Source organism: Perca fluviatilis, chromosome 21, assembly GCF_010015445.1.
Source record: "Perca fluviatilis chromosome 21, GENO_Pfluv_1.0, whole genome shotgun sequence".
In the NCBI taxonomy this organism is placed as follows: domain Eukaryota; kingdom Metazoa; phylum Chordata; class Actinopteri; order Perciformes; family Percidae; genus Perca; species Perca fluviatilis.
The window spans coordinates 15,880,718-15,900,730 of NC_053132.1; the positions used below are offsets into that span (position 1 = coordinate 15,880,718).

At 40.6% G+C, this 20,013-nt stretch overlaps 1 protein-coding gene across 1 annotated transcript in view; it reads left to right on the forward strand.

Moving 5' to 3' along the window:
- The window catches only part of lrp2b (low density lipoprotein receptor-related protein 2b), a 50,961-nt gene that overhangs the window by 8,955 nt on the left and 21,993 nt on the right, over positions 1-20,013 (forward strand). Inside the window, exons 13-45 of the mRNA XM_039789362.1 lie at positions 1,370-1,576; positions 1,709-1,911; positions 2,164-2,304; positions 2,665-2,874; positions 3,086-3,278; positions 3,713-3,838; positions 3,962-4,092; positions 5,035-5,172; positions 5,499-5,777; positions 5,878-6,117; positions 6,254-6,376; positions 6,574-6,690; positions 6,971-7,348; positions 7,688-7,936; positions 8,248-8,456; positions 8,591-8,775; positions 8,942-9,170; positions 9,557-9,734; positions 10,141-10,269; positions 10,508-10,674; positions 11,015-11,158; positions 11,664-11,773; positions 12,327-12,504; positions 14,059-14,272; positions 14,770-15,006; positions 15,099-15,290; positions 15,504-15,976; positions 17,080-17,527; positions 17,713-17,878; positions 17,994-18,152; positions 18,246-18,535; positions 19,032-19,235; positions 19,562-19,804. Coding sequence (XP_039645296.1) covers positions 1,370-1,576; positions 1,709-1,911; positions 2,164-2,304; positions 2,665-2,874; positions 3,086-3,278; positions 3,713-3,838; positions 3,962-4,092; positions 5,035-5,172; positions 5,499-5,777; positions 5,878-6,117; positions 6,254-6,376; positions 6,574-6,690; positions 6,971-7,348; positions 7,688-7,936; positions 8,248-8,456; positions 8,591-8,775; positions 8,942-9,170; positions 9,557-9,734; positions 10,141-10,269; positions 10,508-10,674; positions 11,015-11,158; positions 11,664-11,773; positions 12,327-12,504; positions 14,059-14,272; positions 14,770-15,006; positions 15,099-15,290; positions 15,504-15,976; positions 17,080-17,527; positions 17,713-17,878; positions 17,994-18,152; positions 18,246-18,535; positions 19,032-19,235; positions 19,562-19,804 — 6,890 coding nt within the window. The remainder of the gene's footprint in view (positions 1-1,369; positions 1,577-1,708; positions 1,912-2,163; positions 2,305-2,664; positions 2,875-3,085; positions 3,279-3,712; positions 3,839-3,961; positions 4,093-5,034; positions 5,173-5,498; positions 5,778-5,877; positions 6,118-6,253; positions 6,377-6,573; positions 6,691-6,970; positions 7,349-7,687; positions 7,937-8,247; positions 8,457-8,590; positions 8,776-8,941; positions 9,171-9,556; positions 9,735-10,140; positions 10,270-10,507; positions 10,675-11,014; positions 11,159-11,663; positions 11,774-12,326; positions 12,505-14,058; positions 14,273-14,769; positions 15,007-15,098; positions 15,291-15,503; positions 15,977-17,079; positions 17,528-17,712; positions 17,879-17,993; positions 18,153-18,245; positions 18,536-19,031; positions 19,236-19,561; positions 19,805-20,013) is intronic.

Below are 20,013 nucleotides of genomic sequence, written 5' to 3' on the forward strand. Positions count from 1 at the left end.
GCTGAGAAAGGCATGCATGGCAATCCATTTCAGACATAATTTCATGAGCTGCATACCAATAACATCTGATTTTAATAAGATAATGCTATGTAACAATGTATGTAATTTGCAAGGCAAGGCAAATGTGTTTTTATAGCACATTTTATACCCAAAGGCAACCCAATATTACAGTGTACATGTACAGATTACACAGAGTAAATCAAAAAACAAAACAAAAGAAACCATTAAATGCACATACATGCATAAACATAGAAAAATAATTAAAAGCAATATGAAAAGGTGGGTCTTTAGCTTAGACTTTAAGGTAATTAGGATTGATCTGATCTGATTGATCAAGTATCCTGGACCTAAACCGTAGTGATTTATAGGCAAGCAATAGAAGTTTTAAAGTTGATAAAAAGTTGATTCTGTGAAATCTGGTCGCCAATGTAATGATCTGAGAACTGTTGAACAGAGTTAGTTATGTCGGTATTATAATTTCTTTTCTTTCTTTTTTTTATGATACATTTTTTTATTATTTTTATGTTTTTGAACACGCAACATACAGAACAAACAAATACAATCGAACAGGAACCAAAACTCTCACCATTTCTTTTTTTAAATAAAACTTAAATGATGCAACGTGGTAAAGACTGGTCCAAAGTCTGCTCTATGTCATTTGTCAGGGATGACATGTTTACTTATCGTTGTCAGTTACGCTTATCAGTTAAAGCCTATTTATGTAAAATACAAAGTAAATCAGTGGCAACTCTACAAGATTTTAAATGAATCCTGTTAAAGAACTCCATAAATCCAACTGCCTGCACATAATCCACAGTGGAACCGCTCTGCGCTGGCTGTGCCTTTGTTTTCCTATGGAGAGAGCAGTGGAGACAACTGGGCTGGAAGTGCTACCCTTGGCGTTGCGACTGCTCGGAATTGCCGCCGAACACTGCGCTCAAAGTTCAAATAATTTCAACTTTGAACTTGTTGCCACTGACTTTTCAAGGCGCAACCATAGGCTGTATGAGATTATTTCATATTTTTACAGTCTATGGGCGCAACCAAAGCCAGAAACAATTATGAAGTATACCTGCGCTGTGCTTTGCCTCTCTGCTCTGCACCCTACCTTGCCGTTTTGCAGAGGATCATATGTGGGCGGCTTTATACTAAGAGTTTTTATATCCATTTGACCCGGCATCATGTGGCTTATATTATATCCTTTTTTTTTTTTTAACAATGTGTTTATTGATTTTCAGTTTGCAAATCACATCAAGTTATACAGTGTATAACAGAACACAGCAAACATTTTACACACTGTTCTCCCTCCCATCACCCCAACCCACCCATATTGCAACACTTTAAGTTTTAATATTTTGCTTGTTTGCAGCTACATGTTCTTCACAGACATGGGCTATGCTAATGAACAGATGAAGCTTGAGCGTGCCTTCATGGATGGCAGTAATCGTGTAGAGCTGGTAAAGAGCAGACTCGGCATTCCAACCGGAATTACCCTAGATATTGTCACCAAGAGAGTCTACTGGTCTGACAGCCACTTTGACACGATAGAGACAGTCACCTACAGTGGTTTGGACAGGTAAAGGTTGCACTAAAAATTCATTAAAGATTTCTCTCTACCTGTAGAGTAACTTTAAGTTGAAAAGGGAAACGATGACATATTCCATGTTGTGCTCTTCTTGATGGCCATTAAGGTGTTGTTGTTTCCCAGGAAAATAGTCCTCAATGGTGGAACCCAGGCTCCACATCCTTTTGGAATTGCTGTGTTTGAAAACCATGTATTCTTCACTGACTGGACCAAGATGGGTGTGGTGAGAGCCAACCGGTTCAAAGACAACAACCCAGCACTGCTCTATCGTACCACAAAGCGACCGGGCCATGTTGTAGTCTCACACGCTGTCCTGCAACCTGTTGGTATGGAGACACACTTCCAACCTGTAACAAGTTGGATTAAGTTCAGTGGTCAGAGATGTCCAATTTATTCTGCTGCTTGCATAGAATTAATTCCTACTTAACTTTTTTATGCATATCCGTTTTCTTGTCTTCCTTTTGTTTAACACCAGATACACTCTGAATCTCATTCGTTATGTTTATGAATTAATACTACATAAATATTAAAACAGTGCTGTCATAAAATGACCAGATCTGTCATGTCATGTCCTTCAGTGATTAACCCTTGCGGCAGACACAATGGGGGTTGTCAGCAGATTTGTGTATTGAGTCACCGCTCCGACAATGACGGTCTGGGCTTCCGCTGCAAGTGCCGCCATGGCTACGACCTGCACGCTGACCGTCAGGCCTGCTTTAGTGAGTTTCTCTTGATTGAGGGCAAAATGACCTGATTAGAGTTGGTCTGTTACTCATTTTGCAATATTCTCTGTATTCTGCTGTCAGATGTTCATATTTTTAATTAGTCTTAAAATTATATAAATTAAATTTACAATATTGTACACACATTTTCTAAATTGCAGTTATTTTATTTCATCATTCAGTTGCTAGTAGGTTTGCATCACATTTAAGCTATAATGTGCATGAGCATAACACACTTTTCCATCTTGAATATTTTTATCCCAATTACTTGCTGTACTAACAACAAACTTTTAGAATTAAATTGTTAAGACAGTATGTTTACCTGCTAGTAATCACTGCCACTCACTCTTTGAACAGAGGTGAAAGACTTCTTGTTGTTGGCCACCTCTCTGGGGGTGCGGGGAATCCCACTGAACGTATCCCTCCAGGAGGACATCACCCTGCCCCTCACAGGGCTCGGGACGTCTTTCTCCGGCTCTGCTGTGGAATTTGACGGCAACGAGGAAGCCCTTTTCTACAACGACAGGTCCAGAGGCCTCATCTATAAGTCGAACCTCAATGGCACTGGTGATTTTTTTTTTTTATTATTTGTGTTATAAAGCACCAATTCAAGAGCACTAAGGGTGATCACATGTAATATAAATGTTTGTGTTAGGCAATTAATTTGTAAGGTAATTTATTACCCATAAAATATAATATAGAATTTTGTCTTTCAAGACTCTGTTCTTAATCCTGTGTGTCACACATCACATTATTGATTTTCTCTATGCATTCTCAGTGCAACAGATTTTGACAGGCTACAGAGTGGGAACGATTGACGCCATGGCTTATGACTGGACCTCCAAAGTATTGTTTTGGACCACAAGCACCTACAAGACGGTGGTGGCCTTCAGAGTCACAGACAAGTCGAGACGAGACATTGTGACAGGAATAAGGAACCCAAAAGGAATTGCAGTGCATCCCAGTGCTGGGTGAGTGCTAAAATATATCAGGTTTAAATACTGGAGAGTGATTTGTTTGCTCTGAGGAGATTTCAGGTGGCAGGGACAGCACATTCACTGGTTTACAATATGACAGTCAAGTAATGGTAGTGCAGATGTGCCTTTTTATTGATATCCTGTGTATGATGTATTTTCAGTTTGAAAACCAATTTTTTTTTTCTATAATCTACTGCATTACTCCAGTCCATTATTTCGATTGCTTCTATTTAAGAAATACTGGTAATTGAATTGTATTTAAATAGTTCACTTGTTGCCAATTATTGCCATAATTGAATACCTTCAGGCTCCACGGTTTCGTTAATCCATGAAGTGACATAAAGGTTAACTGATTTCCTTATATTTTATTTTGATTGACACTAAACAGATCTGTTCTCTTGTGCGTGTAATCAAACATTGATCCACAGTTACTTGTTTTGGTCTGACTGGTACCGTCCAGCCGTCATAATGAGAGGCTTCACTGATGGCAGCAATGCTGTTCCTCTAGTCAACACAACACTGGGATGGCCGTATGGACTTTCTGTTGACTATGTGTAAGCAGAATGATGACCTAAAGTGAACAATTCTTAGGCTTTTCAAGGAATCAAAGAATGTTGTGTAGACTACAGTATTCCTTTATATTTGCTGGTTAATTCCTTGTGATTAATCTTCAACAGGATGGACAGGCTGTACTGGGTGGATTCCCAATTGGACCAGATTGGACACATCGGCATCGAAGGATATGACAGACAGACATTTACCAACATTGGCCAGATCACTCAACCCTACTCTCTAACAATTTTTTCAGGTAAGATTTATGGTTTATCCTCATGACTCCCACCTATATTACTCATGCACAAGATTATTCAAATTGTATATGATATTCAGGTTTATCTTCAGCTTTGACAAAATAAAACACAAACTTCATTATAAACAACAGTCAGACCAAAAAACTGTGGTGAACAGAGGATAACTTTAATTAATACATTAATGTATGCATCCCATCTAATCAATTAATGCCCAATACTATAAACAAATGTTAAATCTGAATATTTCTTTCCTTTATTTTTTTCTCTATGTAGAAGTGCGTAATACTTTTGTTTCTGTACTGACTGAACTTTATGTTAATTAAATTACTTACAATACTTCCTTTGGGAAATTATAGTACCACTGCCTTGTATGTATTTAGTCAAATGTTTAAAATTAGTTTATAGCATTGTGCACATTCAAGTTGTAGCTGTACATTAATAAAATGTTATAATGCCACTTATTTTACCTTTTTATAACTTATTAAAGGGATACGTCACCGTTTGTTGAAATAGGGCTTATCACGGTCTCCCCTAACTGTAGATAGGTGGGCCAACGCATTTTTTTTTTTTTTACATGCATCGTTTTAGTCCGGTGCAACACCGGCAGTGCCGCTGCTAGTTAGCTTAGCGTAGTGAATGGAATCCTATGTTGCCGGTTAGCATGTTGTGAGTAAAAGTGAGTCAACAAAAGACAAAAAAACAACCTAATTACTTGCACTGAGACAAAAAATGCATTGGCCCACCTATCTACAGCCAGGGTTGACCGTGATAAGCCCCATTTCAACAAACGGTGGCGTATTCCTTTAAGCAATTTACTTTGCCTGTGCTAAAATGACTCTCAGAGATACTCATTTATTATATTTTGTGAATGTGGATTTATTTTTACGTACCTTTGCTAGTTGTTTAAAAAAAATACTGAACCATCTATTTCTGTCTTGCAGACTACCTGTATGTGTCTGACACAAGGACCAGAGCAGTATTCGAGATGAGGAAGAGGGATGGAGGAGGAAACGTTATGATCAGACAAGGAATCACTGGCATCATGAATGTCAAGGCCTACACAGCTGATCTCCATAGCAGTAAGTTCTCACACAGGGAGTCTGCAGATATTGTAACACTCCAATCCTACTGTAGCTGATGCAGAGTGGTAAGTAGAGGCCAAATTTTTGACAGTGTAGATAACTGTGTATTAAGAACAAGACAGAGAGGAGTTGACTGCTAGTAGTCCAGGAGAGCAATGACAAGATAGAGGTAGAAGAGAAGAGAATGATATCCATATTACGTTCTTTCTACTTAAACTAGAATGATCAATGACTGCAGGGCCAGGGCCATAGTTGAGCTGTGACTCAGCCAGATATAATAATCCAGAAACCTGCTGACTGCTTCTTCATCATTCTCCTGGCAGCATTCACCAGCCGCTGCAATATGGTGCCCAACGGGCGATGCAGCCACTTCTGTTTCCCGACTCCCTCCTACAATCGAGTGTGTGGCTGTCCGTACGGCATGAAACTTCAATCCAATCAGAGGGACTGCATCAAGGACGATTCTGTTCCTCCACCTGACAACAACTGTGGCGACTACGCCTTTGAGTGTGACGAAGGACGCTGCAGGCCCAACTCCTACCGATGTGATGGAATTGCTGATTGCATAGATAAGACTGATGAGGCGAACTGCACTGATACAGGTGAATGTATAAACAGATGGGGGTGTTTTGTGGAGTAGGAACAAAATTATTGCGCAAACAATTGTATTAATCCATCTGCCTACTTTGTATTCTTTACCAGGCGCGACCTGTTCTCCACAAGCGTTCACCTGCAACAACAAGCACTGCATCCTCTCCAGTTGGCGCTGTGATGGCATGGACGACTGTGGCGACGGTTCTGATGAAATTAACTGTCCCACCCGTCTCCCTACCACCTGTGCTGCCAGCTCCTTTACCTGTGATAACAACAGGTGTATCTCTCAAATATGGGTGTGTGACGGTGACAACGACTGTGGTGATGGCTCTGATGAACACAACTGCAGTAAGTATCTGTCAATTTTTAGCCCAGTCACTTGTGTAATGTGATTTTACTTTATAGAATATTGGGCAGGCAAATTTTATCATGTAAATGTAATGTAACAAAATTCAGATTCATGCGCTGCATCTGTGATTGATAGATTCAACCATCACTACTTGCCCTCCTGCCTACTTCCTGTGTCCCGACCACCGCTGCATCCATAACTCCTATGTGTGTGATGGAGACCAGGACTGCCTGGATGGCTCTGATGAGAAAAACTGCGGTAGGAATTACTATAACTTCGATCTTTTTTGTGTTCTGTTTTATTTATGTAGATCATTTAAGACAGAACACCTTATTGAGCCCAAAAGACTCATTTTTGGGTTCAAAAATACCTGTTTATGTTTCTTTTGTGTTTTAATTGAGTTTTGATTTAAAAAATAAATAAATTCTGCCTCTTGTTCTTCTGCCTTTCACCAGAGTTTGCCTGTGCCTCCTATGAGTTTGCCTGTGCCAGTGGGGACCAGTGTGTCAGTTCGAGTTATCGGTGTGATGGAGTGTTTGATTGCCGGGACCATTCTGATGAACGAGACTGTCGTAAGCTAGCTACACTGACTGACAATATATATAACAACTGTGTCAATTAGTGATGTGATCATGACAGATTGCACCACTTGTAATTCGGTCAGTTTTATTGTTGATATTGTTCAACCAGAAAATGATTGTTGACCGGAATAAATCAATATGCTAATTAATAGATATTACACCTCTGTCTTGATGTTCGGTGTGTCAGTTTTCTGTTGGTGAGTCACTGTAATTTCTCAAAGAAAGTAATTTTATTTAAAAAGTAATTTTTAAATATTTGTTGCTCCTTCAGCCACTCGAGGTCCAGGCCTCTGCCACAATGACGAGTTCCAGTGCCAGACCGACGGTTTCTGCATACCAGATGAGTGGGAGTGTGACGGCCACCCAGACTGTGAGGATGGATCTGATGAACACAACTCCTGCCCGCCTATCACCTGCAAACCCAACTATTTCCAGTGTACCAACAAGTTGTGCATCCCGACAAGCTGGTTGTGTGACGGCGCCAACGACTGCCGGGACATGAGTGATGAACAGAACTGCCCCACCCCTCCATTTAGTTGCCCCTCCGGACAGTGGCAGTGCCCCACCGACCAGCTGTGCATCGACCTCGACAAGGTGTGCAACGGCCAGAGAGACTGCCCCAATGGAGCAGATGAGTCACCTATCTGCAGTGAGTTTTTGAAATATCATTCATTATACATCATATTTAAGCCTCAGCAAAGAGTATTCGTACAAAAACAGAATACAAAGATTTCTGTTGTATATGATTCAAAGAGAATAATCAAAAGGTAATAAAACAACATATCAAATAAACAGAGCATTGTTCAAATGTTTAAAAAAATGTAAAAGACTGTAGGAATTACCACAATAATAACCACATAATATAATGTACAAGAATAAAAAGAAACAAACAGCACTGAAATAACAGAAATTTAAGCAAAATCATCAGCAGCAAATACAGAACGGTGCCTAATAAATGCACAATACTAACTGGCATGTCATTTTTAAGACCAAAACGACTGTTCACTGAACAACGGGGGCTGCAGTAACGGCTGTGTCCAAGGACCATTTGGGGCTCAGTGCACCTGTCCACCAGGATTTCAGCTCCTCAACGACTCCAAGACTTGTGATGACATCAACGAGTGTCTGATCCCAGGTTTCTGCAGCCAGCAGTGCTACAACGAGAGAGGAAGCTTCAGGTGCTCCTGCTCATATGGTTACCTCCTAGAGCCTGATGGGCGCACCTGCAAAGCTGCAGGTAGGCAACAAACATTACGTTACAAAAAAAGCTGCAATTAAACAATGCTGAATATATGATGTATACCGTATATTTTTCAATTATGTTCTGGGTGTATATTAATAGAAACATATCTGTTTTTGATTTGTGACAAAACTAATTAGGTCAATTCATTACTTGAATCAAAAAAGCCCTACATGCAGCATTTACTGCAGGGTTGCAAATGTTATACACTACATGCAAACAAAGCACAGTACACATTGGAACAGTACACCCAAAGATAAACTTTAGATAAGATGTTGGTAGGAAACAAGATACTTCTCTGCCCTTAGACCCACTGGCAGCTGTCCTTCTGGTTGCCAAGCGAAGCCAGATCATCGCCAACCATATCAACATGAAACCTCCCGAGATGCATCCAGTGATCAGTGGTTCAAGCATTGTGACCGTGGACTTTGACCGCATAACATCCAGAATCTACTGGGCCGATGCTTCGCAGAAGAAGATATGGAGTGCCTACCAGAACGGCACCGACAGACGAGAAGTAAGAGAAATTATATCACAGATGCGTTTAAAGCAAGAGATTTCCACCACTGGTCACAAAGTTTCTCTGAAGGGTAAAATTCGAACATAGCTGCTGTACAATATTCTCAGTTTAACCTCTCCCTATTGTTCTAGGTGTTCTCCTATGGTCTGATGGTACCAGAGAGTATAGCTGTGGACTGGGTGGGTCGAAACCTTTATTGGACCGACTCTGTCATGGAGAACATTGAGGTCTCCACTCTGGACGGTCGCTATCGTAAAGTCCTCCTCACCAAGAATGTTACCAGCCCCCGTGGACTGGTTCTAGACCCCCGTAACAAGTGAGTAGAGACTCTTTGGGAGAAAGGGACATGGACATTTAGATGGTTTTAATTTGATTTTCAATTACATTGCCTGTTTTTTTTTATTTTATGTTTAGCTTACCCCTAAACAGCAAGTCACAAGACCATGACAAAAAAATATGTAACACACTGTCATTCCTCCCAGCACCAACCTGATGTTCTGGTCAGACTGGGGTCAGAACCCCAGGATCGAGCGGGCCGACATGGATGGAGCCATGAGAAAAGTCATTGTCAGCACTAAACTCTACTGGCCCAACGGCCTGGCCCTGGACTACACCACCCGCAGGGTCTACTTTGCTGACGCCTACCTCAAATATATTGACTACTGTGACTATGATGGCAAAAACCGCTTTCAGGTCATGGCAAGTGACATGGTAGGTTTAGTTTGATTCAGTTTGAGAAAAAACAAAGGGGATATTTTACTCATTGCGCCAAATCATAAATGACACCGGAGACAAGACAACAACAAAAGCTGTTTCAAACTTTAATGCAACAAGACAAATTAAACTCGAGATTGTGACAATTTCTTTCTTTCTGAAATAAGTTTGGTTCCTTCATACTAGTATCTTTTTACTGACGTGGAAAAACTCACTTAAGGCGGTAGGTAAGATGGTAGCCTAAACATTTTAGAGAGGGCACAAATCAGGGAAAATTTAAGTTTAACACTACCTTCTTTGAGCAGTGACTCAGAGTAAGATAGGGAGTTCCTTGAATAAATAAAGTTTAAAAAAAAACATCATCTCTGTGCACCTCACACCAGGTTCTCCAGCACCCACACGGTATGACCATCTTCGAGGACAACATCTACTGGTCGGAGCACTACACCAGCAAAGTGATGAGGACGAATAAGTTCCATGGTGGTAACATCAGCACTCTGATGAACAATGTCTACCAACCCATGGGCATCGTTATGGACCATCCCATCAAACAGCCCACAGGTAACTTCCAATTAAACAATAAATCTTACTTGCATACTTTCAGATTTCTGAAGTGTATTGAAATGATGCAGTGTAGAAAGGTAAAAGCATGTCTAATCTGTAATCAGTGAGTATAAAGTGAGCCCTCTAGAGTTATTGACGGGCCAACTGTATATATCTTCCTGAATGCATGCTTCTAAAGTTATGCTAACCACGTGTTAATGTCTTTGCGGAATAGAAGTACACAGACAGCATAAACAGCAGTAGCAGCAATATCTGAAAAATCAAATGTTAAGTGCATGTAAAATCCCCACCACAATGGCTGCACCAAATATTCATTTTAGTATGACAAATTGGATAGTATGTAGAAAAAGTATAAATGTCGTATTAAGGGTGGTTGAAGGTGACACTGTGGTTTTGTACTTAGCTATCGACCCATGCAGAGAACACCTGTGCACTCAGCTGTGCCTGCTGTCAGGCATAAGACCCAGGTACTACACCTGCCACTGTCAGTCTGGCTGGAAGCTGGATACTGACAAACGCACCTGTATCAAAGGTAGTTTTTTTTTTTTTTTTTACACAGTGCTTTCTGCATCAGTGTTTACATGATTTAACCATGTTGAAATCTTGCTACATACAAACCATGTAATAAATGTGATCAAATTTCAATTTCTGTTTGATATATATTATTTTTTGTGTGTTTCTGCTAAAATGTATATTCTCTCTTACAGCTTGGCACCCCTTTTTGTGAGTATTGTCTTCCTCTTGTCATCTGAACTTCTGTTCTATTCTAGATGAGACTCCATTCTTGATGGTTGTGAGAGATTCAGTGATTTTTGGCATTCCTTTGGACCCTGCTGACATTTCCAACAATGCAATGGCCCCTGTGTCTGGCATCAGCCAGGGGCAGGACATCGACTTTGATGACCAGAAGCAGTTAATCTATTGGGTGCAGAGCACTGTGAGTGGAGGTTTTAAATTGAACCTTGGAGAACTGTTTTGTTATAATGAATTTATCATGATGCAAGGATAGTGTTTCATAAAAATGTGTTATTATTATAGGCAACTGTGTAACTTGTATCCCATTATACTTGAATAGTATCTATGTAGAAGAGAAGAAAAAGGTTAGGCTTTTCAGAATTATTTCCATTACATGCTATAGTAATATATGGTTAATTACTGATGTGCACCTGTGGATATTTTTCTCTGTCTTTTGGTTATTGTTTACAAATTAGTTAAGTATCTACAGTTTCTAAAATGCTTGTTTTGAAGCATGGTCTTTAATTGTGTTCTATTGTCAGGGATCTATATGGCAAGTAAAAACCAATGGCGCAAACAGGTCTGAGTTTGCTCCCGCTGCTTTCATGGGCTCACCGTCTGGTCTGGCTTTTGATTGGATAAGCCGAATAATGTATTACACCAATCCCACTGTTAAAGCCATAGAGGTAAGCACCTTTTCAGACAGAAATTGGAGTTATGATTACTGGCAATACAAATATAGATTATGACAAGTGTTAATTGTTAATTATTTGATAACAACAATGGTAAATAGAACCTAACATTGCCAAAACTAGATTACTAGAAAACTGATGTGAAAAAATTACTAGATTATGAATGCAAAAGGTAAATGACACTGGAAGGATAAAGGGGGGAAAAAATCTAACACCTGGGAAATGAAATGTTTTAGTGTTGATATATGTAACCATTTAAATAAATAAACTACCACTCACTCCCTATTTTCTATTATAGCACATTCATTAGTTCATCAGTTATATTAATTAGAATACATATACATGGATTTATTCTTTGTCTGATTTAATTTATGTATTCTATTTATTTATTTAATCTACATTTAATATTTTACAATGTGTGTGTTTTTTTTTATCTCTTAATTTCTGTTTTTACATCATCATTGTGCAAGTAAATAATCAAACTTTATCTTCCACTTAGGTTATCCGTGTGGATGGAGACCAGCACTATAGAAAGACTCTCATCATCTCCACTGGTAAACCGGAGGGAGCAGGAGAGCCCATTGGAATAGCCCTGGATCCAGTCCGAGGGTAAAGCCTCTGTTCAACCTATGGAGTATTTGCTCTATTACTGAATTCAGTGAAATGGGAAAAACAATAGGAGGAACATATATAAGTGTCAGTTTCTCTGGGTAAAATGTTCAAACATGTTTCTGATGGTATAAGCAATACTTATTTATTTGTACTTGCTGGTACTAGAAAGACAGAACCAATAGACCAGGACATGATTAATTGGATAGCATTAATTGAGTGGATGATAGCAGGCTTACAAGAACAAAGTGGTCTGATTGTTGTGCATGCAATTGGAAAGTAAAATGATTTATTTCTCTAGCAACATCATCAATCATGTTTCTTGTGATATAAATAACCAACCAAAACCTATAACAGTAAAGGTAACACAGTCAGACATTTGTGCCTGCAACTTTACATTTTTTGTACAGTAGGTGAAAAATAATCACTTTATGTATATTCTGAATGTTATTTTAATCAGAGAGGAATTTTACACATAGCTAAAATTATGATGATTGACTCATTTTTGACTGACTCTTTAGTGGTTTCTCACATTTAAATTTTCCCTTCACAGGAAATTATTTTGGACAGACAAGGGGTCAAACAACGGAGTTCCACCAAAGGTTGGCAGTGCGGACATGGATGGAGGAAACCTCAGGAACCTCTACACAGACAACCTGGTGAACATAGGATTCATCGCCGCTGACATCTCTACCATGAAACTGTACTGGGGTGTTTCGGGCTCAGGGGTGGTATGTACACTATACATACTCAGCATATAGATGTCATCCGTTACTGTACATTTCAATACAAACTGCATTTTTGGGATGTTGAGGGTTATAAATTCTCTCTTTGGAACGGGCTGATTTCTTGGCCTGTGGTATTGCTGCTTGAAGCTTTTTCCAGAACCTTTGTACCCCAAAATAACTTACAGTACCCCAAAGCACTTAATATGCAAGCTACTATAATAAATTAGCACAAGTACACAACCTAGTCTGTGTGAGACGGAGGAAGATAGCTCTCTTTGCCCGGTCAGGCTCCGAGATTATTTTATTATTATATGTTATCTTCTGCCTTCTTCTTAGAAGTTAATTACAACTCACAGCAACTTAATACGATATAGTGTCTATAGTGGCTTTTGTTTTGATCTAGTGTCTGCAAAATGCCTTTTTATTGAGTTTCCTCTTAGCGAAATGCTCTGATTGAATTTAAACTGGGATTTTATTCTGAAGGGTAGATTTTTTTTCTTTTCTCAACTTTATTGTGCGGCCGTTTAGTTTTATTCGCAGTTTATTAATATCTAAAATCCAACGCTGTCCAAACTGCTCCAAATTCCAAAAGCCAAGTTCAGTGGGTACCCAGGAAGCCAAGTGTGATATTTTAAAATGGACACACTCACACACGCACTATGAACATTATTTACTGAAACTATATGTAACCACCAGCATATAACAAACAATATACTAAGGAATTACATTAATTTCTCTGTAATAATTAACATAAATGAAATTTAACATATTGTTCATTAACACAAACTGAGAGTAAGCTACATCCATACATCGCATATCCATTACGGACCAAAACGGTGAATTACACCTTTACTATCTGAGCACGTGGCTCCACAGCGCTAGTCTGTTTACTAGCAATTGCACGTTGTTGCTAGCGATCATTATATCCAATAATATTAAACAATCTGCACTTCCATCAGCTATGCAATAGAAAACGCAGCAACAGCAATATTATGGCGATAACATATTTCTCTCACTCTAAATAAATGTCACGTTGTAACACAGTCTAAACCTATACGCATCGTAGCAGAAAACTTATTGAAATCAATAAACATAGCTTTAGAGTTTACACAGATAACAAGGCAGTAAGATCCACAACAGTGTAGCAAGCTACAGAATAGTTTTAACTTCTTCTTAGTTCTGAGCTACACACATCACTTCAAGAAGTCTGAAAATGGGAAAAGAATGATAGAGAAAAAGTCTGTTAACAGCTGCTGCGTTCCTTCCCCTTCTCCTGTCTGAGTGTGAGTGATTGACAGGAGATCAGGAGAGAGAGCAAATGTTATATTACATTTATGTAAATTACATAATAAAACATGTTTTGTCCTGATCCTTTTAATACTTCCACACCAATTATGTGATGTGTTCAGACCAAGCTTACAGTATGTTTTTTTTATTTTTTATTCAAGTTCCCCTTGTTCTTATGTTACCTCTTGTGCTGATTCATCTTCATGCTGGTCCTGATTCAACTACTCGCAGTAACCTCTTCCTCTTTGCTCTCCTTCCTTGTTTGCCCAGATTCAGAGTGGCACCATGGACGGAATAACCCGGGTGACAGTGGTGAGTGGCCTCTCCCATCCGTGGGGGCTGACAATCTACCAGAACCACCTCTACTACACTGACCTGGACTACGAGGTCATTGAGAGGGTTGACAAGGACACCGGTGCTAATATGGTGGTGATGAGGAGCAGCATGTCTGGCCTGCGTGCCCTCAAAGTGCATGCCAGAGACAGTAAGTGGACCCACTGGTTTTTAATTTGAATTCAGAGGTGTCTGTCCTTGAGCTTTTTTTGTGTTTGCAAATATTATGCAACAGATAATTACTCCCAGAGAGTTAGCGAGTAGGAGTGTAGTGTCCTCCTCAAGGACAACACACAGCAGGGTTGAGCACTGCTTGTATTTCAGTTGTCAGTTTTTTTTTTTAAATGCATAATAATAATCAGCCATTTTTAAAGATTGGAAGAATATTTTTCTCTCTCTTTCACATCCCTGTGAATGTATAATTCATCAATAATAAGAAAAAACAAGTTGATAAGGTAGGGGTAAATGGAGGAATTAATAGCTTAATGATCTATGAATTACAACTGCACAGTACATAAATATTGCAGGAAGCTGTCAAACATTTTTCACATGAGGAGAAAAACGGCATCCTATCTCTCCTCTTCAGATGTTGTTTATATGATCCGGTAATGTTCACCTACACCACTATCTTTCTCTCTCCCACCTTAGACTCGGCAGGGACCTCCAACGCCTGCAGCTCCAACAACGGAGGCTGTCCCCACCTCTGTCTACCCAAACCAGGGAATCAAAAGACCTGTGCCTGCACCACAGGCTTTAACCCCTCTCAAGATGGCTCCCGCTGCGAACAGTATGAATCTTTCGCAATTGTCTCCACCCCCAAGTACATCCGTGGCTTCCACATAAACAGCTCTGACCACTCTGAGGCTATGGTGCCTGTCGGTGGAAGTATGTTGGCGTGATATTGTTCTGCATTATGTTGTTCGCTATAAATACCAAATTATCAGTTGATACAAGTAGCATTTTAATCTTTTTTTCAGCTTCCTACTCCATTAAGGGCAAGTTGGACCTTCATATCGAATCTGGCTTTTTATACTGGACTGACAACAGCACCTCCACCTCATTCAGGGGCATCTTCAGGGCCAAAACAGATGGAGGGCATTACAGCACTGTCCTCAACTCTGGCGTTGGAAGAGGAGGCATCCAGGGCCTTGCTGTAGACTGGATTGCGGGTATGAAGCCTCTCAATCATCCCTTCATTCATACTTCATCTTTACAGGAAGGCTCAAGGAGCAAATATATTAGCTAGTACTTACATTAAAAATCATACATTAATAATTCCCTAAAGTGTATTAATTTCATGCAGAACTAAACCCCTATGTTACCCTGTTGAGTACTACAGCTGGCAGTAATATTGTCCTCATCCCTTTCTTTCTTTTTCTTAGGTAATTTATACTTCACCAATGCCTTTGAGAGGGAGACCTTCCTGGAGGTGCTTTCCATCAACACCAGCTACCGAATGATTCTCCTTAAGTCCTCCCAGGACCAACCCCGTGACGTGGCTGTCAGCCCCAAGCTTCGCTACCTCTTCTGGACTGATGGTGGCCAAACACCTAAAATTGAGCGGGCTCTGCTGGATGGGACCAACCGCACTGTGTTGGCATCTGAAAGCCTAGCGTCACCACGTGGCCTTACCATTGATTACACCAATGATTTCCTCTACTGGACAGATGATGTTCTTAATATGATCTCCCGAATGGCCACAGACGGCACACAGAGGCAGATTATCCTGTATGGGAGCCGGTATCCATCACCAACAGGAATGGCTATATTTGGAAACTACATGCTGTGGGTGGATAAAAAGCTTGGGAAGCTCTTACAAGCCAGTAAGGACCCAGCCAATACCGACCAGCCAGAGGTGACAGTTAAATCTGCTTAATTAAACACAGTTCGTGCTTTCATGATGATGATGTTTTGTGATCTTGCAATGAAATAACTAAATCATTTGTATAATTTACACAATTTTTTGGGAAAACACAATATGTGGACTCAAATATTACAGGAGCTCCAGTCAATTTATGTCTTATATTGTTGTTAGAACCACATGCACATGACCATTGTTTAGTTAGTCGGAAAAAATGTCACCATAGTTTTACGGACAACTCAAGGGCTGCAACTAATGATTATTGTCAGTATAAATTAGTCTGCAGATTATTTTTTCAATGAATGGATTCATTCTTTGGTCTATACAACTGTTTAAAGGTCCCATGACATGGTGCTCTTTGGATGCTTTTCTATAGACCTTAGTGGTCTCCTAATACTGTATCTGAAGTCTCTTTCCCGAAATTCAGCCTTGGTGCAGAATTACAACCACTAGAGCCAGTCCCACAATGAGCTTTCCTTAGTATGTGCCATTTCTGTGTCTGTAGCTATTGAGGAGGAGAGAGGGAGGGGCAAGGTGGAGGGTGGGGGTGTGGGCTTGACCAACTGCCACTTTGCTCCATTTGAAAGCCATGATGTCTCTCTCTCATGGGTTGGCCAAATTCTCTGGGTGGGTAAAGCAGAGAAAGGGGAGGTAACCTTGCTTGTTATGACCTCATAACAAGGCTCGGTTTACACCTATCACCATTTCAAGCCAATTGGGGACCATAGGCAGGCTGGGGGAACTCATACTAATGTTAAAAAACCTCATAAAGTGAAATTTTCATGCCATGGGACCTTTAAATATGTCAGAGGGAAAACCACAAAAACCTTACATTTGGGTAGCTGGAAACAACAAATGTTTGAATATAATCTTTAGTTGCATCCCTAACAGCATCAATAAAGGTTTAGTAGCACCATCATTTTCTTGTGTCCTGAGAATGATTTTGTAAATGAGATTCTCTCAGAAAAGTACTTAGGAGCTGGAAGGAAGGAGAAAGACTGTTTAACAGACAAAAGTCCATTGAGAACAATTGACCGGCTGTTAATGTGCTATGCACCTGCTACTTAATAAAAAATTTTTTTTTCCAATGGTACCAGGTAATTCGAGACAACCTTGATGGGCTGATGGATGTCACTGTTTTTGACGCCCATGTCCAGCCTACATCTGCCAACCAGGTGGGCTTTAACCCATGCCAAGAAGATAACGGACGTTGTCAGCAGCTCTGCTTCGCCATACCAGGCCAGGAAAAACCAAAATGTGGTTGTGCACATGGGTCACTTCTTAGTAATGGAGTAACATGTGGTTATGGACAAGAGGAGTTTCTAGTTTTCACCACAGACTACACGCTAAATAGCTTGAGGTTAGATCCTGCAGATCACAGCACCCCCTATCCAGTGGTGAACTTAGGCTACAACTTGATGGCTTTGGATTATGACTTTAAGGACAAGCGAATTTTCTTTACCCAGTATATGGGAATCGGTCGTAGCAGAATTGGATACGTCACCACGACATCCATCACCAGCCCACCTGTCTTCATAGCTACAAGTGAGTTTAGCATTGATTGTTATTGTGTTCCCTTTGTTAGGACTCCATCTTGTAATATTTCTTTCTTCCTGATTTATTTTTTACTCTTTTCTCTCACCCGGTTTCATTTTCTAATTTGCTTCATGATCTTATCATTGTTTTTGTCTCTGCATTCAATATTCTCTCCTCTCTGTTCCACTGCTCAGATTTGGATGACCCAGAGGGTTTGGCATTTGATTGGGTCAACAAGCGTCTCTACTTTACTGATTACTATAGCCGCAATGTCCAGTCCGTGGGGCTAGATGGGATGAACCGCTCAATCATTGCCCATGCAAACCGTCCCAGAGGCATTATTGTTGACCCCTGCTATGGGTAAAAACAACAGACCATTACTTCACTACACAATGTGTACAGATTGGACATAGATTATTCTTGTACTTACTATGGAGCTCCTCTCCTCCCTTCTCACTCTGCTCTCTTCGCCTAGTTACCTGTACTGGACAGACTGGGGCTCTCCAGCTAAGATTGAGAGGGCCACACTGGGTGGAAACTTCCGGACCTCCATCATCAACAGCAGCCTGACAACACCCAATGGCCTGTCCCTGGATTACGAGGAAAGGATGCTCTACTGGGCCGATGCCTCATTGTACGTCCAGTTTTTTAATGTACACTGTGTTTCAGCAGATCCTATACAGCTCATAGTTTTTTGACATCTCTTCTCCCCCGCTGCTTCCCACAGAGATAAGATTGAGAGGGCCTCTCTGACAGGCGAGAACAGACAAGTGATCTTGCAGGGGGTCCAGAACCCATACGCCATGACTGTCTTCCAACAGGACATCTTCTGGACCGACTGGACTGAGAGAGCCGTCTTCAGGGCTGGGAAGGACGACGGCTCTGGCTTTGCAGTGCTGGCCCAGGACCTTCAGTACCGACCAAACGACATCCATGTTTATGCCGCATCTAAACAGGAGAGCTGCTCCAGCTCCTGTCAGCAGTTCAACGGAGGCTGCAGCAATGTCTGTGTTCCTGGTAAGAGGAGACTCTTCCTTATGGGTGCTAATAAACAAGGCGCTGAATCCCGACTAATACTACATTCCAGTTACACATCAACCACCAGACAGTAATTATACAGGTGATTTTGCCTCAAAACTCTAAAATTGTTAATTCAGCTTTCTCTGGACAGATTGCATAATTTACTGCTGTTCAAGGAACAGTTATTTTATTCATTTCTCTCGCCATTTTTTGGTACCATTTTTTGGTACTGAAAAAAGGATTATAAGACATAATACTTTTTACCAATACAATGTTCCTTAAAACGTTAACCATGCTGGACACAATATGGGTAAGTGTTTTGTTTTTCAAGTTGAAGTTGAACTTGCTCACTAAGAACTTGGAGCAAGTCGAGAAAGTTCAGAACAACACAAAGACACACAGTACTACTAATTAAAAAGACGGATTATCTCTGTGTTCCCTTCAGTTCCTCTCCATTTTTAAATCCCCTTACCTCCAATAATCTCTCCTGTAGGTCCATTGGGCCCAGAGTGCCAGTGTCCTCATCAAGGAGAGTGGTACCTGGCCAACAATGGCAAAGACTGTATTAAAGACACAGGGAATCGCTGTCAACCAGAGCAGTTCACCTGTCTCAATGGTAACTGCATCTCAGCACGCTGGAAGTGTGATGGTGTCAACGACTGCCAGGATAACTCTGATGAGCTGGAGAGAGTGTGTGGTAAGATATGAGGTTTAATCTGAGAGTGGTTGGTTGCATTTTTTAGTGGATAGACACAAGCAGACCAAGTAGGCAAGCGGACTTAAAAATGTTGTACATTTTAACCCCACATTAGGTATCAAATGGGCCACGTGGCGCCAACATGGGAAAGTAACACACACATTTTGTTATTGAGTTTGTTAGTAATACTGGTAAAATAACAATGTGTGTTCAATTTTGGGTTGCTGGTCTAACTTGCTCTTAAAAAAAGAGAATAAACAGAAAGCCTAAAACATAAATTTCACGGCAAGAAAGTAAGTCGGCACTTTGTTGTTCCTCCTGCTCAGCCTTCCACACCTGCTCAGCCATGGACTTTACATGTGACAATGGGCGCTGCGTGCTGCTCAGCTACACTTGTGACTACACAGACGACTGTGGTGACAACAGTGACGAGCGAGGCTGCCCCTTCCCCACATGTAACCCCGCTACCGAGTTCACGTGCGCCAACGGACGCTGCATCAGTGCTGCCTTCATCTGTGACGGCCACAATGACTGCCGAGACAACGCCACTTCTGACGAAATCAACTGCCGTGAGTGATGATTGGGATGATCAAGGGATTGATTCATGAACAGATTGATTGATTATTGTGGGAAATGAGATACATGTTGCAAGATTGTAAATTGATTAGGAAGAGAAGACCACCTTCCAGTTGTTATTCTGTGCTGCTGAGCAAGTAATGATATGTGTCGTGTGGTTTTGATCCTGTGGTTGATGTTTTGATCTTTGCCCCCCTCTCGA